The sequence below is a fragment of the Podarcis bocagei genome, assembly GCF_964188305.1.
Source record: "Podarcis bocagei genome assembly, chromosome: 2".
NCBI classification, from domain to species: Eukaryota; Metazoa; Chordata; class Lepidosauria; order Squamata; family Lacertidae; genus Podarcis; species Podarcis bocagei.
In genome coordinates, this window is record NC_138126.1 from 92,498,137 (window position 1) to 92,522,425 (window position 24,289).

The 24,289-nt window shown below is 43.7% G+C and overlaps 1 protein-coding gene across 1 annotated transcript; it reads left to right on the forward strand.

Annotated features, from left to right (window-relative positions):
* The first annotated feature begins 19 nt into the window (after window positions 1-19).
* LOC308581794 (cytochrome P450 2G1-like) lies at window positions 20-22,453 on the forward strand. The gene is made up of 10 exons (XM_081184486.1): window positions 20-235; window positions 3,737-3,958; window positions 5,851-6,013; window positions 11,512-11,661; window positions 14,270-14,430; window positions 16,107-16,283; window positions 16,926-17,067; window positions 17,521-17,708; window positions 18,286-18,427; window positions 22,000-22,453. Exons 2-10 carry the CDS (start codon window positions 3,782-3,784, stop codon window positions 22,185-22,187), a joined length of 1,488 nt encoding a protein of 495 aa, XP_081040612.1. The 5' UTR covers window positions 20-235; window positions 3,737-3,781; the 3' UTR covers window positions 22,188-22,453.
* The last annotated feature ends 1,836 nt before the right edge of the window (window positions 22,454-24,289 follow it).

Here is a 24,289-nt window from a genome sequence, read left to right on the forward strand (position 1 = left end):
TTTCAGAAATCTGGAAAAAGAGCTCTCAGTGTTGTTTCTTATTACAACAAAAGTTCAACAGTAGATCGATGAGGTGAGAGGTGCCAACCATGTCCCTGGCATGGAAGATAGGGTGAGGATGCCCTATACCAATGCTGTTGTCCATGAGGTTCAACGATAGGAAGAATAGAGCCTTGAGAGCTTACCACAGGACACAATGTGCCATACAGAATTCCAGGGTTACATTATCCCTCAGGTGTGTTTCACACATGGAATGATCAGATTACTACAGAGAGGGAAATGGGAAGATTTATCATCACGTGAATGGCTTTGATCTCCCAAAGTCCCAGACAGTGTGGATACAATATATGGTGATTCTCCACTTCAACCCCATTCATGGTGATTTTTCAGGATGCTGTGCAACGACTTGTTTTTATGCTAGAGAACCAGTTTTAGAAATTACTTTCTGACAAAAGAGACAGTGATATCTTTCTTCATGAAAGAAAGCTGTTTCCTATTATATTTATGTGTACTGTAATCTTCATCTTCTCCCTGAATGGAGCTGCTGTCCACTGTTCACAACTTTGCACTTTGACTCTCACCATTGGGAGACTCCAAAAAAGTTTAACCCAGTCATTTCTTGGAGGAGAAGGGTCAATTCCAAAAATAAAAAATAAATGCCTTCATGCCTTTTTCTGCAGGTGACCTGATGGGCCCAGGTCCGATTGGGGTTGGTGGCCTATGTGTGGTTGGGATTGGGGCACTGGGAGAAATCTGGTGGTTCTAGGACAAGCATAGGCAAACGTGGCCCTCCAGTGTTTTGGGACTACAACTCCCATCATCCCTAGTTAAGAGGACCAGTGGTGAGGGATGAAGGGAGTTGTAGTTCCAAAAAATCTGGAGGGCCGAGTTTGCCTATGCCTGTTCTATGAGATAAATAAGTGCCATTAAACTAGCTCTTCCAGTCCCTCACACTCACACTTCAGCTCAAAATTTGTTAATTGTTACACGTGTCTCAAGAAATCCACACATGAGCTTTAAGCATTCTTGCAAGAAGGAAATCTTTTATGTGGAGCAACCGTGTCCCATCCTGGACAAGTATCTACACTCTGAGAGGCTTCCAACACATATAAAAACATAATAAAACTATACAAGTCTGCTTTCAGATGCCTTCTAAAGATTGTAAAGTTACATCTCCATGACCCAGGGACTGCATAACTCCATACCCCCCAACATCCTAAGGACTCTCCCTGGAAAACAGGGAAACTTGGAGGGTCTGTAAGGACTTTCTATCTTGATATATTTTCTTGTCATCATAGGCTTTTTAGAATTGTGCTTTTGTCTCTGGGTCATGTTGTCATGCCACACAACTGTTCCAATTCATTTTTTTAAAAAAGTAAAATGCTGTACTTTCTGTCTTTACTTCCTGCCTTTAAAAATTACTTTTAATGCTATTGCCCACCCTAAAAAGGAATATGTCTATTCTCTTGACTGATTATTCTTACACAACAGGGTTGCCACAGGGACTTGTGCTTAGCTACCAAGAATGTAAGAGATAATTATATAGAAGATGCCCAGATCAGCATGTTTACTTGCTTGGGGTCAGGGGTGGGGTAGCAGCAGAAGAATGTGGAGAGAAGGATGTCGCCTTTTGGGCTTTTTGCTCAAAATATGCTTCTTGTCTCCCCCACCTCCATTCGTCGAAACAATGCAGGAAAAGATGTGCCTAATGAAGTTTGAATTACTTGAAAGGTTTACTCACCACAGGCATGGAAGAACTAACAGAGCACATTTCTACCTGTTACATAATGCTATAGATGCCAATAAAAAGGTTTCTGCAGCTGAATTTGAATATGTTTGAGGGGAAGACCCCTTGAAGGAGAGGAAAGTTGAACTTTCTTCTGCTTCCTCTGGCTTGGATTAAATTTCAGTTTGATTTAAATTTCACAGCAAGAGAAAAGTTCTTCCCCTACCCATCTGTTGTTCATGGATGATGTTGTTCTATTTCAGGGTGGTCCAAATTTTGATTGCAAGTGGGCTGCTAGATTACTTCAACACAGCACCTATGGGTCACTCATTGCCATGCTGCACAGCAGGAGAGAGTGAGCCCAAAATTTGACAACCCGCACCAAACTTTATGCTGCCTAAGCGTGGTGCTAGGCTTTGGGAAGGACAAGGCGTGAGGCTCTGGCAGCATTCTAGAGCCCCCTCACTTCCTTCTCAAAGCTGGAAAAGCACTAACTAGGCTTTGTGTTGGAGACAGGAGGACTCTGGGACCCTGTCAGAGCCGGCCTTCATGCCTCCTTCCTAAAACCCTGTGCCTTGCTTGTCCAGCTTTGGGAAGGAATTTGAGCGCTGGGGGAGGGGGCATCAAATGTTGCCAAAGGCCACCAAAAAGGACCTTGAGGGCTACATGTGACCCTTGGGCTGTGTGTTGGACCATAGCGTTTTGCTAAGTTTAGTTATATGTTTTGTTGAGATAGCAACATAACACACAATAAGATTACTCAGGAGTTTTTCCACAAAGAAAGCTTAGCCCTAATTTTTAATTGATACGAAAATGTTCTAGAGGCAGGCATGACAATAAGTATTTCTCAAATATATTAACTTACTATGAAAATATCCTGTTTCCTTCATCCATATCCTATGTCCAAACTGGAAGATGCATCAGGTAAGAAACTTGTGACTGAACGTGACTGAAAATGAAGGACGAACACACCAAATATTGACAATGTTTTCAATAGCAGATAGACTGCACATCGGTTATATGTACCATGCAGTCTAAATTAATGCTTCTTTTCACAAGGGTGATTGCTTCACTATCTGTGTTGTAACACACTTCCTGTTCATCCAGACTGGCAAGCTCAATGTGACTTTTAGGTCGGCTTGTTCATTGGCCATGAAAGCTCTCCCAATTTATTCAGTCTTCGTATGATTTGCTGCACTACATTTGACAAAGGTAGATAAGGCAGTGGAGAGTTATATATTTCCTTTCAGGGTGGGTGGGTGGCTCACTTGATTTCAGTCAAAACTTGTTGGCATTTCCAGAATTTATTTGCTGTGAAGTAGAGCAATTCCTTCTAGATGCTGGTTGAAATTGGGAGATGCCAGCTCAGATCTGACTAGGAATCTACTCACAGAGGGGTCTGGCCTATCATCCTTACTGGTATTAGGATGCCCATGGATGGATAAAAGGGTGAGGTTGTCGGTGCTGGGCGGGTGGTTGTGTTTGAATGTGGATATTGTGGTTTAAAAATATATATTACAGTTGGACCTTGGTTTTTTAATAGCTTAGTTCTTGAACATTTTGGCTCCTGAACGCCGCAAACCTGGAACATAGCGTTCTAATTTGTGAACTATTTTTGGAAGCTGAACGTCTGATGGGGCTTCCGCAGCTTCCGATTGGCTGCAGGAGCTTCCTGCAGCCAATTAGAAGCCACATTTTGGTTTTCAAACATTTTTGGAAGTTGAACGGACTTCAGGAACAGATTCCATTTGACTTCCAAGGTATGACTGTGTTAAAGAAAATGTACATTGTTGTCAGTAACATGTAAGTCTGTACCCAACCTTGATGTTGAAGACATAGAAATTAACCTATTTTCAGCCCAGGTCTAGAGCTTATGTTGATGATTAACCCATCTTTCCTAGTGGAACACATACTGGAAATAAAAGAACTAAGATTATTTGGAGAAGGTTGGAGTTGAGGTTTGGCTGGGGCTCTAATAAGCAGTTGTGTTTTCACCTTGTTTTTCTTTAGTAGTTTCCTGGATATATTTGACCAAAAGAAGAGCCTTCAAGGAAGATGGAAGTGGCTGTAACAGGAGCTCTGTTCCTTCTCTGGGTTCTCTTCATCTTCATTTTTTCATCCTCAAAAATGTACAAGAAGAAAAGTCAGCTACCTCCAGGCCCCACTCCCTGGTTCTTCCTGGGGAACCTGCTGCAGAAAGATGTCCTGCCTCTGAGCAAAAACTATTCAAAGGTAAAGCCGTTTCTTGTTGCAGTTTCCCTCTGTTCCCATGTCCCTGTGGCACGGCATAAACAACCATTGTCTGGAATGAAGCAATGTGTAGAAGAAGGACAGAAGGTTAATTGTTCCCTAGCTTGCTTATATACTTTTCCATTCTTCCTTATAATAAAGGCACAGATTTCTGCTTCCCTTCTCTTTCCTTATTTTTATTTGCATTTTTTATTACTTACTTCCCTGAATCAACTTAAGATCCCTCCAGATCATTGGTTTATTCAGCATTCATCATTCATTGTGATTTGCTTGCACAAAACTTAAAAAGAAGTTATATCTTTTTTGCACAATTGTTCTGATTTGCTTGCAGGGTGGTTCCATGATAATGAGCATTCATTCATTCTTTATTCATCCTGGTTAGCTTGCAGGTTGCTTATAGTCATTTATTCATCCCATGCTTTTCAATGTATTTCCCCATCGCTTTCAAAACAGCAAAAAGTCCTCTTTTTTAAAGTGGATTTATTGCACTAGGATTATGTTAACTGCACAGACCCAAAATTATGGTATGTGCTTGAATCCCTCTTGCAAAATAATGACAGTCTGGAGGCATCCTAACTGAAGGACTCACAATAAATAGCAATATTCATTTAGAAAAAGCACAGCAGCAGCAACAGCAGCAGCAATATACATTAGATTTTTACTTAATTTTTTTATTTATTAAATTTCAATACTGCTCATCATCTGAGGATCACAGGGTAGTTTCCAAGATGGAATTCTGAAACCATTAAGTTGCAAGCTAGCTGTATTCTGGTATATCTGTAAATACATTCAGTCAAAGGGTAGTGTAGGCACATTGCCAAGCCCTGTCCCTTCCAGTGCATGATACCTATAACATGTGAAAAGCTCTCCACTACTCATGGAGACTCTTACACAATTTAAAACCCTGTTTGTGCTTGGCAGGTCACATGGGAGTAAATTCCAATATACTTCCATAACAGTATTGTACTGTAACCTAAATAATTGTTAGAAGATCACTTAGGGCAGTTGTCCCCAAATGTGATAAATAACAAGCTGAAGCAGAAACAGGCAGCATGTCAAGAAGCATGGCTCTGTGTTCATTGATTGGCCTGGACATAATTATATGGTCATAGACATATGAAGCAGTGGTTGATCATATGATGTGATACCTATTGCAGTGTCATACCTGTTAAAGGGGCAGCTAAATTTCTTTTCTTTATGTACCTGTCTTGCAAAGTGGATCAAACACCTGATGAAGTTGGTGTGGCTGAACATAGGATTCATTTCACAAGACTCTCTTTCTTTTATGGAGGCAGTTCTAAATGTGGTTCCTCCTCATTCAGGAACAACAGCGTTCTAGCAGCCTATTCTCCCAGGAGCCATCCAGGTGTCCTTTTTATTGCGCATTCATGATTATTTGTACTGTACTCATGGTGACATTGGAGTAGTTACACACAATCCCATTTTGAATACTGTTTGCACTTGCAAAAGTTCTGAGGTGGACACACTGTTTTGTTCCAGTCAGTGCACGTCCCATAGCTTCCTGTTCAAATCCTGTAGCTAGTTATAGCCCAAATGTTCAGGTGTGTGTGTGTCTTTTGTTGCACTCCAGTATATACAATGCATAGATGTAAATTTTATGAAATAAATAAATGTATCCTTCCAGATGGCAATAATGAAATAATACTGAGATGTACTGCAGAACAACTAATAAAGCTCAATTCTGCCACTAATGCACTGTTACTGCATCAATGACATGTTGCAGCATATGCCTGCAAAACCCTGCACAAAACAAGCTGCAGGTGCCCTAAGAGATATTGCAACCATTCCTTAAGATAATTACTCCAGTGGAAGTTTCACTGCCTAATTAAATAACATTGTCTTTGTGTCTTCAGCTGGTTGAGAAATATGGCCCTATGTTCACTGTCTGGATGGGACCAAAACCTGTGGTCGTGCTTTGTGGATTTGATGCGGTAAAAGATGCTCTGATGGATCATGCTGAAGAGTTTGGTGGGCTTATTAGCAGCCCCATCAATGATCGAATGACCAAAGGCCATGGTAGGCTATTTGTTCTTATTTTTTATGTATAGCTCAGCTCTACTTTGATTTGTAATGCAGTCCCCAATTCAGGGCCAAACTAGTTGTGTGAGTACCAATAACATTTTGTTCATAAATAGCCAGCACAAAGAAGTCTGAGTAATCTTGGGGCCACAGACAATGGGAAGGAGAAGCTTGACTCTCTCTACATGCCATCAAAAAGTGTCTTTCTAAAGCTGTATATGCATTTCAGGGCAATTTGTTCCCCATGTGCACCAATGAGAGCATTTAAGAGGCAATTAGAAGCCTCAGAGAGGTGATTTTTGTTACCATGGTGGCATGTAGAGAGAGTCTAACCTCCATGGTCCCAGTTTTGCTCAGACTTCTCTGTAGCTGCTATTTGTATAACCATGATAATAAGAATAAATAAAAAAATTCCTTCCAGTAGCACCTTAAAGACCAACTAAGTTAGTTCTTGGTATGAGCTTTCGTGTGCATGCACACTTCTTCAGATACACTGAAACAGAAGTTGCCAGATCCTTCTATATAGTGAGAAGGTGGGGAGGGGTATTACTCAGAAGGGTGGTGGGAATGGGAGATTGGCAGATAGCTGAGATGAGCCTGTTGACGACTGTTGAGTAATACCCCTCCCCACCTTCTCACTATATAGAAGGGTCTGGCAACTTCTGTTTCAGTGTATCTGAAGAAGTGTGCATGCACACGAAAGCTCATACCAAGAACTAACTTAGTTGGTCTTTAAGGTGCTACTGGAAGGAATTTTTTTATTTTGACTATGGCAGACCAACATGGCTACCTATCTGTAACTGGAACCATGATAATAAGCATCATGTCTAGGAAAGAAAGAAAGACAAACACTATCAAGCAAGGCATTATTGTTTGCTGTGGCCCACTTCTCCAAAGAACCATTTTTGAAAATCAATTCCCCCCAAAGAAGCTGCTTTCCTACCCTCCAAGAGAAACTGTCCCACCCATAAACACTCCTAAATATAAACTTGCCACTCAAAACATCATCCATTTATTGAGTCTGCAAACTGAAAATAGCAACTGTATATGTTGCTACGTCTCTCCTGGGCCAAAGCATGCCATTCTGAACATGGGTGACATGATTTCACTTTCCCACCCCAACAGCAGCCAACACTGTGGCCTGGAGTCAGGCAAGGCAGTATGTCATGTCTCCTGCCATCCATTAGTATGCTGAACTCGACATACTTGTGCTGTTTTATTTGCCGTGACCCCCGCTAATTGATTTACGAACCACGATTAGCGATTTATTAGCTGCCCGGCACGCTTCCACTCCAGCTCCTCACCGTCACGGCCAGCAGAGCTTCGCACAGCGTTGTAAAACTGTCACCTGCTGGATTCAGCTTCTTGACAAACACACAGAGTCCCGTTTGTCTCTATACAGCATTTATTTACAACATTTCTCAGGTATTTCCAGGGCTATTAGCAGCCATACCAAGACCACGTCTTTTCCCCACAAAGTTCAAAGTGGGACTGGCAAACTTTGCCCAAGCTCCGCCCGAGCTTCTAAAAATGACGTCAGAATGGTGTAGCATCATGGGAAAAGCTTAACTCGTTAAGTTCCAGCTCCCACACCCCCCCTTGCTGCACCTTCTGACAAGACCCTTTTGAGTTCAACACCTTCCCCTTTGCCTTGTGCTCTTTCCCAGCATCTTTCCCAGGCACCCGTTGAACCCCTTCAATACTCCCAGAAGCACACTGTGCGAACCAGGCCCATGCACTTGTCGCCTGGTACCTGTCCGGCGGAATTCCCTTCGTTGAGCGACTGGACCTTCTGGGCACAAACTCAGATGTTACCTCTGACTCACTGCCACCAGGACCTGTGTCCTCACCCTCACGGGATTCCCCCTCTGACTTAAAACGTTTTCGGACCTTCTCCATTACACTTACCGGAGAACTGGGCTCGCTTTTGGGTGTTCTCTTAACCTGTGGAGAAACTACAGATACCTTCTCCTGTTCCTGACTTTGGTCAGTTCCCTGATCGTCATCATCAGACTCAGTTTCTTCTTCCTCCCCTCCTTCCCCCTCAGAATCTTCTTGTTCTGAATCAGAGAGACACTCTGAGAGAACATCACGCTTGGCAGCAGGTTTTGACTTTTCATCCTGCTCATAGAACTCAGCGTGTTTGCTGATCAGTAACTTACTCTGATCACCTGATGGAAATGCAAATCTCCACGCATTGGCTGTTGGCTCATACCCACAGAAGATCATTTTTCGGAACTTGGATCCATCTGGCCCCTGCAACGCAGCAGGTACTGACACAGATGCAAGTGATCCAAACCTGCGCAAAAAATGAATCTGGGGTTTCCTGCCATGCAACAGCCCAAACGGTGTGTCCCCTACCATGGAATTGTAGGTGCGGTTCCAGGTGAAGCTCACATACTTGATTGCCTCCAACCAAAACCTTGGAGGTAACCCAGAATCTTTCAGCAACACCTGAGCAGTTTTAACCAGAGCCTGACTCATCTGCTCTGCCTTCCCCCCCTGATTGGGTGCAGTCACTGTGTGACGTATTCCTTTCTTGCGAAAGTACTTCTGCAAAGCAGAACCTGTAAACTCAGCTCCCCTGTCACTTGTGACAGCTTGCACTTTGGTGGAAAACTTCTGTTCCACCTCCTCAATCCAACGTTTGATCAGCTGTGCTGCATCATCCTTGGATTTAAGACCATGTGTCCAGGAATTCTGGGTAAAATTATCCTGCATTGAGAGCAGATATCTTGACCCTCCCAGACTTGGTTCCTTCACAGGACCCCACAAATCTATGTGAATTTGTTCAAAAGGCCTAGTGGTTATCCTCTCAATCTTTGGATAACTGCATCCTTTTATCTTTGCCAGCTTGCAAGTTTCACAACTTACATCATGTCCACATTCTGAAATCTTACACCCTTTAGAAACTTCCGGCAGCACCTGTAGTTCTTCTACTGAACTATGAGCCGTCCTAGCATGCCAAATATGTGCACATTGCACTTGAGCGGGAATCTCAGTACACAGGGCTTGTGCTTTCTCAACCTTCCCCTCACCCTCCAGAGACGTTTTAAGAATGAAAAGATCATTCTGCCCCTTTTTAACCTTGGCAAGCATCCTCCCTCCTTTGGAGATTGTGCACACATCATCCTGAAAAGAAAACGTAAATCCCTTTTTCAGTAAATAAGGCACAGATAACAGACAGTGGTGCAACCCAGGAACGGTACAACACTCCAGCGTTTCCTGCAAAACACGAAAATGCAGATTTACAACGTTAGTCAGATTTCCTTTCTGTCCATTTGCAAACAGTACAGATTTCCCGGCAGGTATTGCCGTGCACTTCCACCGCTCGACAGCAGGTGTCTCTGGAATCAAATTGCGATTAGCTGCAGAGTCAATAACAAAGCGAAACTTGGAATTTTCCACACAGCCGTCTTCGAACAAAGCCATGCTCGCTGCTATCTGATACGTCTCGTGTTGTTTTCCACGTCCTCCTCTTGCGTTCCCAGGCTGGCCTCCTCTCCCAGACTGGTTCCCATGGAAACCCGACTGATTTCCATGATAGGTGTCCTTGAAGGCTTCCTGCCCAGCTGTTCTCGCTTTCTGTGGGCAGTCTCTTTTCAAATGACTGTGAGATCCACACACGTAACACCGACGAGCTGCAAAAGCCTGAACAAAGCTCTCATCTTGCTTCGCCCCCCCCTTTTTTCCGGTGGAGCTTGCTGCGCCAGACTTGCTTTCCCTGAGCCGTCTCTCCTGTTCGTCAGCCAAGCGTCCTGTGACGTAGGCCAAAGTCAGATCCTGCGGACTCATAGATTCCAAAGTTAGACATAAATTGTCATAACTTTTGTCCAGAGAGCTTAGCAAAATATAAACCTTCAATTCATCAGTAAAGTTCACCTGCAACAGCCGCAGTTCATTAAACACAGAGAGCATCTCTGTAACATGTTGTCTTATGTCCCCACCTGGACGTAGCTTCATTTCAAACAACCGCCTGGTGGTATGGATTTTAGCACCAGCCGTGGTCCTGTGGTGCACTCTTTCAAGAGCAGCATAAGCTTCATGCGCAGTTTCCAAACCCTCCACATGGGGCAACTGTGAACCCTCCAAACTGAGCACTATAGCTCCCAGGGCTTTCTGATTTTTCCTCCGCGAAGCATGCGCATCTGCAATTACTGCTGCTGCAGCTCCGGCGGCTGGCTGAGGCAGTGGAGGCCCTAGGACCGCGTCCCACAGACCCTTGGCTACCAGCCAGGCCTTCAGCTTTCTGCTCCATTCTCCCCAATTTTGGCCGTTTAATTTTTCGAAGGGTACGGAGAATGATTCATGGCCGTCCGCCATCTCTTTCCGTTCTCCCAAGGGGCCCCAAGCTGTACTTACAAACGCACCAGCTCCTCCGGCTCCTCAGCTCCGTGGAGAAACGACACCTCAGCTGCTCTCAGCTCTTGGCAGTTCTCAGCAACTTGGCTCCACAGCAACGCAGGCACTTCTCTGCATCTTGCAGCTGCCGCTTGCTTGTTTGCTTCTGCCTGCACTTCCTGCCGTTTCTGCTCGACACCGCAGATCAAAGCTCCCGACAGTTTTACAAGCGGTGATGACCCATAACCTGTGCTGTTTTATTTGCCGTGACCCCCGCTAATTGATTTACGAACCACGATTAGCGATTTATTAGCTGCCCGGCACGCTTCCACTCCAGCTCCTCACCGTCACGGCCAGCAGAGCTTCGCACAGCGTTGTAAAACTGTCACCTGCTGGATTCAGCTTCTTGACAAACACACAGAGTCCCGTTTGTCTCTATACAGCATTTATTTACAACATTTCTCAGGTATTTCCAGGGCTATTAGCAGCCATACCAAGACCACGTCTTTTCCCCACAAAGTTCAAAGTGGGACTGGCAAACTTTGCCCAAGCTCCGCCCGAGCTTCTAAAAATGACGTCAGAATGGTGTAGCATCATGGGAAAAGCTTAACTCGTTAAGTTCCAGCTCCCACAATACTTATTCTACCAAAGAGCAAAAATCCCTTACACAACACGGGACTTGGCTGTTGTGGCCTACTTTACCAGGATAATTGAGAGAATGACCGCTCCCCACATTAAATGGGGGGCGCCCTTTGCGTGGTCGTGTGCAGCCCCCTCTACCCTATGTGGCACCATTACCACAGGCTTGGCTTCATCTTCATCTTCCCCAGGTGGGATACCTGGAGGTCTCCGCCTAACTCAGCCAGTTGCCCAATCCCACCTGGGGAGGCATTGCCAAGGTGATCAGGCTAGGTAGGGGGAGGGACCACCTGCCCACACAATAGGGGGAGGATCTTACCTGGGACAGGGCTGTTGTGGCCTACCTTATCAGGATAATTGAGAGAATGGGAACAACTGGTTGCTGAACTGTAACTACAAATGGGGATATAATTTTTAGGTGGAAAGCACCAGAACCACCTTTTCATGTAGAAACTTCCTGCTGGTTCCTGTTGGGTCAAGAACTGACGGAATGACCTTCCTCTTTTTTCCCCCAGGGATAGGCAACTCTAGTTACATGGAATGGAGAGAGCTGCGCAGATTCACGGTTATGACACTGAGAGACTTTGGAATGGGGAAGAGATCAATGTCTGAGAGGGTGCAGGAGGAAGCTGTTTGCCTGGTGGAGGCACTGGCGGCTACAAAAGGTAATCTAGCTCATTAAAAAATAAAACTGAGAAAGCACTATCCCAGGGCAAGGAGATGATATTTATTAAATTGAATATAGGAATGGGCACTTATAGTATGTAAGCTTCTGACATAGTTAGAATATGTGGCTGTTGGGCTCAGTGGCAGTCTGTCTTGATCTCCCCAGGTCCGCAGCAACCTCATAAATTTTTCTCAGGGGGCCCAGCTAAGCTGAACCCACACTCCAACATAGTAACAGCCTAGTCCTCCTCCCCCTGGATTCCTGCGGGTGAGCCTGCCATGATGAATCTCTTTTTATGACTGCGTCACAAATGACTTACTTTCGTTTCCTGATGCTCCCATAAGTCACGTCCTTGCATAGTAGTTAATTTCCACACAGTTCTTATTCCTCCTGCTTGTAATCAGTAATTGCAACGATTCTTTTTTTGGGGGGGGGGATTATTGGGCACTCACATAAGGCAAAAAAGAAAAGTTTTTCTCCCCCCTCCTTTTCAGTCTCGCTCCGACATACCGATCCTTTGATGAGTCTTCTTCTTGATTTATTCTTCTTCTTGATTTATTAAGTCCAGCCTGTCGCTCCACCTCCCAGAGATCCCTTTAGTTAGCAGTCTTTACTCCCGATCTTCGCTCGAAGTATGTGCGTTTGCTTCTGTCCTGATTGTTTATATAGAGCTCCCGCAACTAGCTGCGCAGATCAGAGACAGCGTCCAGGAGAGCCGACCCACATGAGGGCTTTTGTGCCTAGTACCCTCACCCCCTTTCGAATCCGGGGGTGTATTATGGGCACAGCAGGCAAGGCAGCGTTCCCCATCCGCTTGGGGTAACGAGGGAGGCTGCATACTCCCATTACAGCCTCTTAATTACCTCATGTGAGCCGGAGAGATGGTATTGTCGGCCATCTTCCGATGCGCCCCCTGGCGGCCCCCGTCTACCTACACTTCTTAGGTGTGCACACTGAAGATTATACTGTGTGCAAATTGTTTCAGTGAAAATTGTTGGGTTTATATTTATTTATTTACATACATTACATATTCAAATGATATAGGTAAGACACATAACTTTGAATATTCAAATACTATAAATAAAACTCGTCATGTATTCTTCGCCTTTAACATTGCAGTTGTATATCCACATTTAATCAACTATTGTTACACCTTTCCCTTTCCCCATAAACACTTGTGACTCCCCTCCCCCCCCCCATGCATGGCTTCTTTGATTCTATTTACAAATACAGTGGTACCTCGGGTTAAGTACTTAATTTGATCTGGAGGTCCATACTTAACCTGAAACTGTTCTTAACCTGAAGCACCACTTTAGCTAATGGGGCCTCCTGCTGCCGCTGCACCACCAGAGCACAATTTCTCTTCTCATCCTGAAGCAAAGTTCTTAACCTGAAGCACTATTTCTGGGTTAGCGGAGTCTGTAACCTGAAGCGTCTGTAACCTGAAGCGTATGTAACCTGAGGTACCACTGTAATACTAATGTGTTTATACTTACTAACTTATTCAAAATTCCATCTTCAACATCATAATTCTTGTCTTTGTGAGCTCAGTCTATGCTCATCAATAGATTCTGGTTGGAGCATCTTTGTACCATGTAATCTGTTGGGATACTGCCAGGGAGACAAAGTCCATCATGGCCCCAAGCCGTCTGCCGGACGATCCATTGATCTCCCGTAGGCATGCAGTATCAGCAATTAGTGACATGAGTTTCCTGAAATATCTTGCCACATTCCAAAGCTCATGCACACTCTATCAGCAGATAATGCACAGCAAAAGTCGCACTCAGGAGAGCATTATTTACAAGTTTTATTCAGCGTTGATCAGAACAAAGAAAGACATGACTGCCTGCGTCAGTGTCTCCAGCACAGAGAGAAAACGAAAGCAACAGAAAACATAAACATCCTGTGAACAGGAAATACGCAGACTCTGTGACTCACAGCCTGCTCCCTTTTAAGGTGGAACGAAAATATCCTAACATAATCATCAACACATTTCCATTCCTTGGGTTTATTTTTATTTTTATTTAGTGTCAACATGGCCTTGTGAGCCAACTGAAACTCTGCTGCAGGCAATACTAGCAGAATTGGCATCAAATGAGTTAATTAAGCGGAATGTTATGACAGAGAAATGAGGGGGCGGGATTCATTATTTGGACTATGGATGGGGTAGGTGGCGGGGGTGGGTGGGGGGTTGAGAAGAAACCCAGTGCCTCTTTTTTCTGCCTCTCACCTCCCAAAAATTATGTTTAATTAGAGTTTAAAAATAAAAATAAAAATTAGCACAGCCACCTGAATTGACTTAGGACTGGATACAATTTGAGTGCTGCCCAGGTTGCCGTGAATATTGTGTCGGAGCCAATTTGTGGACCCAGATTCAGGCCTCACATCAGGTCGGTGTCAGGGGTAGAGCTGTGCACAGCCCTCTTGATTACAGCATTTTACTACTACTTTTAATTTATTAAACATTTGGTTCTTGGGACTGATGCAAATGCAATCTACCAGGCTCAAGCTGTTTAAACAGTTTTTAGAGTTAATTTTGTATTGGGGTCTGAAGATGGGCTCCACTTTGATCAGGCCTTGCTGACTGTCTTCAGTTCCTCCTACAGGACAGGGCTTTGATCCGACAACTAGAATCACATCCGCTGTTTCCAATGTGATCTCGTCAGTCATCTTTGGGACTCGCTTTGACTACGCAGACAAGACCTTCCTAAAGCACCAACGCATTATAGAGAACCAAGTTGACTTCTTTCAGACTATCTTGGGACTGGTAGGTTGTTCCTTTTGTGTTGCAAATATTTTCCTCTCTACCATGAAAAGGAAAAACAAAACCTAGCTTGTTGTAGTATGAACGATGGCACAAAGGGTTCACAAATGTGTGCCTGCCTAACTATCAGATGAAAATAATGTTCTGAAAATGTCTTCGACAGGGTTGAGATAGAAATTGACACAACCACAAAGTTCCAGTGATTTCAGGAGAGAAACTGGACCCTTGAGCAGGGCAGGCAGCAGAAAAGTTGGAAGACTTACCTGGGTTGTTTACTAATAGCAGCAGATCTCCCTTTCCTTTCCTGCCCCCCCTTTTACTTTGCCATTGCTTCCCCACCCCCTTTAGTTGCCTGACTACCATTTCCCTCTGGATACAATATAACTGTGGAACATTGCAAGAGAGAAATAGCTGCCACCACAAAAAATGGCAGTCACCAACAGGGGCTACACCCTACAGTTTCCATCCCCACAACACCCCAGAACAATGCAGCATACAGGTTTTTCCTAATGTAAGAAAATGGTACCCAAGCTACTGAAGAAAGAGCCATGAGGATGTGGGGCAGGGGAGAATTGTTGCTATGAATCGCAAACTGCTCCCCTGAAATTTACTGCCCTCATAAAACTTCGCAATCAGTAAAGGGAACCACATAAATTTCTGTCCCAACAGGAGCTTTACTTCTTTCATTTTTTGTTAATTTTAAATAATTGTTGATTACTGGGATAGGTTTGTCTATTGTGCAATATGATATGCATTTAAAATGGCAGACATTTCCACATTAGCGGATGACAAAATAGAAGAAAGACTTGTGCAAAATGCACCAATTGCAGGAGAATGGGAAATTCCAGTTGAAAGTGAAAATGAGTGTTGGAACAGACTGAGGCACATTTGTACATCTATAGAGGTATCCTGGTGGGAGGAGTTGCTAAGCGTGGGGAGCCACACCTAGATCATTAGTTGAAACAAGCTACCCAGGATGATGTTGTTCTTGTTGTTCTGCCCTTCACCCTAATGTCCCAGGGCAGGTTACAACAATTGAAACACAAAGTTTAAAACAGTTGAAAACAACTTATATACACCTCAGGAGTCAAAAGCCAGAGTGAAAAGGCAAGTCTTCAGCATTCTTCAAAACCTGTATAATGAAGATGCCAGGCACATCTCTGTGTAGAGGAAGTTCCACAACTGAAGGGTTGCCACAGACAATACCTTTTTCTGCACCATGAGCCTCTGAGGGCAGTGCAACAACTAATAGGGTCCCCTCTGCCACTCTTAGCACCTGAGGAAGTCTGCAGGAAAGGAAGTTGTCTTTCAGGTAGTTGAAGCCTGAGTCATTTAGGGCTTTAAAAACTAATATTAACACCTTGAACTAGGCCCAGAGCCAAACTGGCCACATGTGCAGCTGCTTTATAACAGAGGTTATGTGAGACTTAAACAGAACCCGAACCAGTAATCTGGATTTTGGACCAGTTGACATTTCTGAGTCATTTTCAAGGGAAGCCCCATCATCCCCATCATCATGAGGTAAAATGAACCAGAAGCTCAACAGTTCCTGCTGGATTTCCAAAATAAGTGATTAAAAACAACAACTGCTTTATCACTTTTCAGCCAGAATCTTTGTGGCATACTATAAAAAGATGGATTTGCAATATTTAAGGCTGTGTGTGTCATCTTCATTTCAGCTGTACTGTGCTGTCCCCAAAATATTGGACTGCTTTCCTGGAAGACACCAAAAGATTTTTTCTGATACTGATGAGTTGTGTGATTTCGTCCGTGAGAATGTGAAAGTACACAGGCAGACGCTGGATCCTCAGAACATCCGTGACTTTATTGACTGCTTTCTTATCAAGTCTGAGAAGGTATGTGGGTCAAAAAATTTAGTTGCACAGGCATTGGTGCCCAGTTATGTCCTAGTCCATGTGGGGAAGGGATACCAGGCCAACCAGAGTGCCCCTCTGTCTTTGCCTCCTCCCCTTGCAACTTCTCTCGGCCACTCCTTGCAAGACATTTTTAATTATTATCATTATTCATTAGGCTGAGGTATCCTGTGCCCAGTGTTAAAGTCTATGCTTAATGTTGTACAAAACAATGCAAGTGCTTACGATAAAAATAAAACTGGTTCACTCACTTTACAGCCTATATGAGTAACATGGACAGCTACTTTGCCCAAACAAAAATACATAACCAGTTACTCTTTCTTTTACTGCCATAACTCCTATAATTTCTGATCCCATATATTTTCAGATATATATAATCTTGGTTAGCTCTAACATTCCAGTAATCAAACAACACGTTTGTAATGCAATGATATGCAAGTGCTTTTCTTTATATTTGAAAAGTAATTCTATTTTAAATACATGTGATTGGATTAAACACATCTTGGGGTGAGTGCAGGATTTCACCCATGATGCTCATTCAAACAGGCTAAGGTGTCTCCATTTTGCCATCTTTCTTTATACTGAATTTTTTTCTCCCCCCCCCCCTTTCCTTCTGCCTCATAGGAACAAAAGTCTGCGAGTGACACCTTCAGAACTGAAAACCTTGTCATGACAGTGTTTGGACTTTTTTTCGCTGGGACAGGAACCACAAGCATTTTCTTGATCTCTGGTCTCATGGTGATGGCTAAGTTGCCACATATTCAAGGTATTCAGATACCCCAGAGAAGTTTAAAGTGGATGGGACTATGATGGGCTCCACTAGTAATCACACATGAAAAGACATCCCATGGACTAGGAGGTTTCCATTAGCATTCTGCATCAGCCTGAACCTCCACTCATTGTTAAAAAATAAAAAGGGTTTTGAGGGCTCCCTGGTGTCTTCAAATGGCACTTATGTCCAGGGGTAGGAACATTGCCAGAAGAGGAGGGACCTCAGAATTCTGGAAGCACATTTTCCAAATGATATTTGTTACAGGAAAAGTCCAGCAGGAGATCAACAAGGTGGTAAGGCCCTGGCACAGAGGAATGAGTGGAAATCACTCAAGAGGAGAATTTGTGTTGGCATGAGTTTTCATGACATCGAAGAGTGCCCAAGGTTTTCACTCTGTCAGATGAGAAGCAGAATCTGAATCCAGGAAATATCTCTTTTTCATTACAGCAAAAGTCCAACAGGAAATTGATGAGGTGATGAGTGCCACCCGTGCCCCTAGCATGGAAGATCGTGTGAGGATGCCTTTCACCAATGCAGTTATCCATGAGATTCTACGATACCCACTATTAAGTAATGAGGCCGTTCCCCTTACAACGTCTTGTGATACAAAATTCAGGGGGTTCACCTTCCCTAAGGTATGATGGCCCAGCATTTTGTCATGATAATTGTGGAGAAGAAATGGAGCAGTTTCAGGAACTGATCATATAAATGGCCCTGGACTGCCCTCATGGAGGCAGGGATGAGATCAGTAGTGGAGATCAGTAGTGGAGATCAGTAGTGATTTTGTTGGCCTAAGCAAATGAGCTGAAGGAACTAGTGATAGAGGAGAATTTTGTTTGTTCGGTTCACATTTTAAAATGACCCAACGGAATTAGTCTTTCACAGACCTATGCATACCAAATCTTGTGGAGAAATGTGTACTAAAATCAGTGTTTTAGTGGGAAAATGCACACAGAAGCACACTAAAAAGCACACAAAAAGGTTTTTTAGATTGAGAATGGGTACATAAATGTGTATTTTAGTTGAATGTAAGGCAGTGTGTACTTATGGAGTAATACAGGAGCAGACCAGAGGAAATCAGCTCATCCCTAGTGGAAGCCCATTCTTCTAAGTTAGCTTCCCCATTTTATCATTTTATCATAGTGTGGCTATTTCCTAGATAGTCATGAATTGAGACCTATAATGTAAATCTGCTATCTTTTATCCCTGAAGGGCACTGCTGTTACTCCATTGTTGACATCTGTGCACCGTGACCCTCTCCAGTGGGAGACTCCCGAACACTTCAATCCTAAACATTTTTTGGATGAGAAGGGCCAGTTCAAGAAGAAAGATGCCTTAATAGCCTTTTCGGCAGGTAACTATACGAGCCTGTGGTAACTTATGTGAAAACAATGCCATTTCCACTTTCTTTCAAGAGACAGTGTACGGAAAGAGATATGGCTGCGCTGTGGTCTAAGCCACTGAGCCTCTTGGGCTTGCTGATCAGAAGGTTTGAATCCCTGCAACGGGGTGAGCTCCCATTGCTCGGTCCCAGCTCCTGCCAACCTAACAGTTCGAAAGCACACGAGTTCAAGTAGATAGATAGGTACTGCTGTGGCAGGAAGGTAAACAGTGTTTACATGCGCTGCTCTGGTGTGCTGGTCCCATGGGTCAACCGAGAGGCGAGGTCCAATTCCAGTCCCAGGTCGAAGGTGCAATATGGAGGCAGTCCATCAAAGCCGAAGCTGGGTGCAGGGCAGGGAGTCGGGTGAAGTCAGGAACAGGCTTGCAAGCAGGGAGTCAGGGCAGGTCAGGAGCTCCGGCAGGAAAGCAGGACAGGGTTCAGGCAGGAACTAGCAACCAACAATGTTGCTCCTGCAAGTTGGGACTGGGGCTGGCCGGCTTTTATCTGCCCCGAGGCATAGGGCGGCCCCAATCCTCTAATGACCTTCTTCTCCTGGCCTGGAGGCGAGCACTCCTCCTGTGGGAACTTAGTTCCCTCCGCCTCTCTGCCCTGAGCCTCTGCAGCTCAGGAGAGGCTGGAGGGTTACCGGACCCAGAGGCAACCTCAGCTTCCCCTGACGGGGCTGAGAGTAGAGCACCTGCAGGCAATGGGTCCTCCATCACCTCAGGGGCCAGAGCAGACTCAGCTGGTGCCTGCACCTGAGGATCCAGCACAGGTGAGGACCCTTCAGGCTCATGCCCCTGCCCCGGCTCAGCTGGTTCTGGAGGCGGGGGATCCTGTGCAGGCTGGGATTCCTCAGGTTCAGCATCCAAATCCGAATCCCAGGCCATCACATCTGGTTTCACCAGAAGCAGCTTTGTCATGCTGGCCACATGATCCGGAAAAACTGTATGCAGGCAAATGCCGGCTCCCTCGGCCTGTAAAGTAAGATGAGCACTGCAACCCCAGAGTCGTCCATGACCGGACTTAACTGTCAGGGGTCCTTTACCCCATGTTTTGCAATTTCCCTGAAGGATTACATGGCACCCTGTTGTAAGCTGATGGCATGCACCACTTTTTAATAGGAGGCAGGGCCCTCCGTCCAGCTTCTAATAGGCTTGTTCTCACAAAGGCACTGTGATTTGAAGTAAAATGAGAGACATATAAAGTCATTCCCTGGTTGGATGTGCCAGTCTTGTAATTATATTTCCCTCCCTGGTGTTTTCTGTGAGTAGGGGATGGCACAAAAACATATGATAGTGTTTGGAAAAAAAATAAAGTACATCTGGGTCAGAGGGTAGAAAAGGGTCAATAAACTGTAATGTTTGGAAAACATGAAGTTGAATTCCTCCCATTCTGTCGTTGGAGAACTGCATCAGAAAATTTGTACAAGTGAAAATTTTGAAGAAACTTCCGGGTTGGCGCCATCGGCAATGGCGGAATTCCTCTGACAGGGAGGAATTTGCCCCGTGGGAAATTGGGTCTGGCCGCCACGGCGAAGGTGGAGACCCGCAAAAAATCACAGGCGGGAGAAGCCTGTGAACGTGGGATTCGGTGGGCACCTTCTGCGCCTCCCCTACTCGCGGAGAAACCTGATTTCGGGGCTCCGGAGCGACTTGGGGTGAGTGGCGCGGTGCTTCGAATCGTCTGCTTCTTCCATGGAGCGAAGCTGCACAGCCGTTGCCGGACAGCGCTGACTTTTTCCTGTAAATTTGGCTCTAAAGTAATTACCCGTGAGTAGAGCTGAAGCGGGAGAATTGGATTTCTAAATGTGTAATTTGGTATCGAAGCGGGGAGGTTCAATACAGGAAGTCCGCCTTCCCCTTTGTAAATAGACTGACGCAATGAAGCTGCAAACTGAAGCCTTGGAAAGCCTTTGGTAAAAGACTAAACTTTCAATGGTAAAGAACATCCCCAGTCAAGCTTGCAAAAATCTACCATTTGCCCGATAATAAATGTTGGAAATGTAACGAGACTGAAGGCACATTCTTTCACCTTTGGTGTACATGCCCAAGGATTAAGACATTCTGGGAGATGATTTATAATGAAATGAAAAAGGTATTCAAATATACCTTTCTGAAGAAACCAGAGGCCTTTCTCCTGGGCATGGTCGGCCAATTGGTGTCAAAGAAGGATAGAACTTTCTTTATGTATGCAACAACAGCAGCAAGGATACTTATCGCAAAATATTGGAAGACACAAGATTTACCCACCCGGGAAGAATGGCAGATGAAGTTGATGGACTATATGGAATTGGCGGAAATGACTGGCAGAATCCGAGACCAGGGAGAAGTCGGTGGAAGACGATTGGAAAAAAATTAAAGATTATTTACAGAAATACTGTAAAATCAATGAATGTTAGAAAAATGTTGGAATGAAGTTACATGGCTTTAGTAGAAATGTTATAAGGAATTAAGTATAAATAGATTAATAGAGTATTAAAGGAAAAAATAAGGTTAGAATGAGTTAAGATAATTATAGGATAGAAAACAGAGGAAGATGGAAAGGAATTGCTGAAATAATTAACAGAAGTGGAATACAAAAAGGGAGGTGTGAGGAGGTCGTGGAAATAAGTGAATGAAAGATGGGATAATGAAATTGTTTGATTTATTTTATTATTGTTGTTTTGTTTTGTTAGTTTAATGTATTGTATTGTATGTGTTTTTTTCTTTTTTTAGTGTTTAAATCCTTTAGAAAAGTAATAAATATTATTTTTTTAAAAAAAATAATAATTGAAGATTAGTTGTTTCCATTCTCATATGGTTTCAAAAAGGGTGCATTTGATAGACTGAGCTTTAAATGTGAACTGAATCTCATGTCTCGCCCATCCATATGTCAGGCCAATCATTATATTATTATTATTATTATTAGTATTAGTAATAATAATAATAATAATTTTATTATTTATACCCCGCCCATCTGGCTGGGCTTCCCCAGCCACTCTGGGCGGCTTCCAAAAAAATATTAAAATACTGTAATACATCAAACATTAAAAGCTTCCCTAAACAGGGCTGCCTTCAGATGTAGTAGTAGTAGTGGTAATAATAGTAGTACAGTGGTACCTTGGTTTTCGAATTTAATCCATTCCGGAAGACCGTTCGAGTTCTGAAACGTTCAAAAACCAAAACTCAGTACGGAAGCCTCAGTATAGAAGCTGCATGGCATATTTGACCAGAACGCATAGAAAATGTCCTTAAAATTATCTTCCCACTTTTATTGTTTCTTGATGAATGATACCTAACACTATTTCCAGTCCCCAAACCAACATTGCATGAATTCACTAGGAGTGGATCTGCACACAGGAAAAATAAAGCTATAAATAAGTCAGAAATAAAATCGTTATAACAAATTATTTTATCGTATAAATTTTTTTTTTGCTCTCTGTCGTCATCTGGTATTGCATGTTTAGAACGCATTCAAAACGTTGTTTTTTGGAGCTGAGTCCAAGTTTCCTACGCACTGTGTAGATCTTTGGTTAGCTGTGCCTTCTTTTTCTTTGCCAGGGAAGCGGGCATGCATTGGGGAAGCCTTGGCGCGGATGGAGCTCTTCCTGTTCTTCAGTACTCTGCTCCAGAACTTCACCTTCCAGCTGGTTGGAGCCGCAAAAGATATGGATTTAGCCTCTTTGATTATGGAGTTCAATGCTAAAAATGTCTGTCCTCTGATGAAAGCCATCAGACGTTCAATGTGATCTTGTGACAAAAGATAAGCAGAAAGAATGTGGTCAGTGGCTCCCAGAATATTTGTAGTAGGTAGAACAGGAGTACTGCGAGGTGCCTTCCTTCACTCATTCAACACCTCTCAGTTTCACATAAGGGCAATAGCCCTAGATATCAGGTATTAAAAGTTTTCTTAGCATGGCAAATGAGAAGAGCCTTAGACCTTTCAATCCCTAATGTCCAGTCAACTGTTCATGGGCTCATTGGCACTTAATAAAATGTGACAAAAGATCATCAACTATTGCAGTGTGTGTGTTTTAAAAAGCTTTCCTCATACAGTAGTACTTCGGGTTACAAATTTAATTCATTCTGGGGGTCCGCTCTAAACCCGAAACCGTTTTTAACGTGAGGTGCACTTTTGCTAATGGGGCCTCCTGCTGCTTCTGTGCCGCCACTGCACAATTTCCGTTCTCATCCTGGGGCAAAGTTCTCAACCCGAAGTAAAACTTCCGGGTTAGTGGAGTTTGTAACCTGAAGTGTTTGTAACCCAAAGCATTTGTAACCTGAGGTACCACTGTATACTGTTATAAACATTCACTCTCTTCTACTGATTAAATTGAGGGGATCTCTATTCTCTCAAGTATACATGGCTTCTTGATTTTAGTTTAACTACAAATAGGGCTGGGCAATATCTGGTTTTCAATCCGGTTTTTGGAGGTCCGGAGCGACGTGGGGTGAGCGGCGCGGTGCATCGAATCGTCTGCTTCTTCCACGGAGCGAAGCCACATAGCTGTTGCCAGAGAGCACTGACCTTTTCCTGTGGACAATTTGATTTTAAAGCAATTACCCGTGAGTAGAGCTGAAGCAGAAGAATTGGATTTCTAAATGTTTAATTTGGTACCGTAACGGGGAGGTTCAAAACAGGAAGTCCGCCTCCCCTTTTGTAAATAGACTGAGGCAATGAAGTTGCAAGCTGGAGTCTTGGAAAGCCTTTTGTAAAAGATTAAATTTCCATCGGCAAAGAACATTAAACCCCCTCTTGGAGGCAGGAGAAGAGAGGGGGAAGTTGTGGACTGAGTATGCCTGTGGGAGAGAGCGAAGAGATTTAAAATACCGCCGCTCTGACCCTGGAAATGGGCTGCTAGCAGGACTGACGTCTTTTGGAATGTTCATTGACAGCGTTTAGAACGTTCATTGACAGCTAGCTAAACAAGAGAAATACATTGTTTTTATTGTCTCCGGTTGCTTTAAAAAGGAGTAAAAGTAACTGAAAATTGAAACTAATGTTGGATTGTTTGAATTGTGTCTAAAAGAGGATACTATTGACTATTACAAATAGAAACTGTTTCCCCCTAGTGGAAGCCTTTGAAACTGGTTGCTTTACAAGAGCTGGGCTAGGGGAATTTCCAGCTGCAAGTTAAAAACCGTGAGACTCTGGGACTGACCTTGAATCTTTTAAGTGTTATGGTTAATGGAAGAGGAAAAACAGACCAGTCAACTGCTGACAAAACATTAAGGTCTGGGAGGACTTGGCAACAATCCAGGAGAGGTTCATCACCAGGCCCCCCTGCTCCTTCTGTCGCTGTCTTTGTACCAGTATATTTAAAATCAAAAGGAATGTCGACAGAAGAGGCTTTAGTGGCTGCATTATGTAAGATAAATGACTCACTGGATCAGCTTAACAGGAAAATGGACATGATAAATGCGGAAGTGGATGTTCCAATTACTAAAATTAACTTAAATACAGAAAGTATAAATAATACCAATACAGAAACCACCCAGAAATTGATACAGGAACCTACTTTGATACGGCAAACTGTGGAGGAAGCCAGGGAAAAAGCCGTTGCTGCTGAATGTAAAGTAACACAACTGGAGAGAAAGAGAAAGAGAACCCCAGACCTACAGAGGCAATTTGACGGACATGGGTTGACGCTTGCTATGACTGAACTCAAAGAAAAACAGACCGATTTGAGGATTAGAGTTCACCTTTGGTGGACATGCCCAAGGATTAAGACACTTTGGGAGATGATTCATAACGAAATGAAAAAGGTATTTAAATATACCCTTTTGAAGAAACCAGAGGCCTTTCTCCTGGGCATGGTCGGCCAATTGGTGTCAAAGAAGGATAGATATT

Bases quoted from the DNA above. Each gene is read 5' to 3' on its own strand.
- LOC308581794 (XM_081184486.1), top strand. From the start codon at position 3,782: ATGGAAGTGGCTGTAACAGGAGCTCTGTTCCTTCTCTGGGTTCTCTTC. The intron at 3,959-5,850 runs GTAAAGCCGTTT...TTGTGTCTTCAG, and splicing joins TGAGCAAAAACTATTCAAAG to CTGGTTGAGAAATATGGCCC. The intron at 16,284-16,925 runs GTATGTGGGTCA...TCTGCCTCATAG, and splicing joins TTCTTATCAAGTCTGAGAAG to GAACAAAAGTCTGCGAGTGA.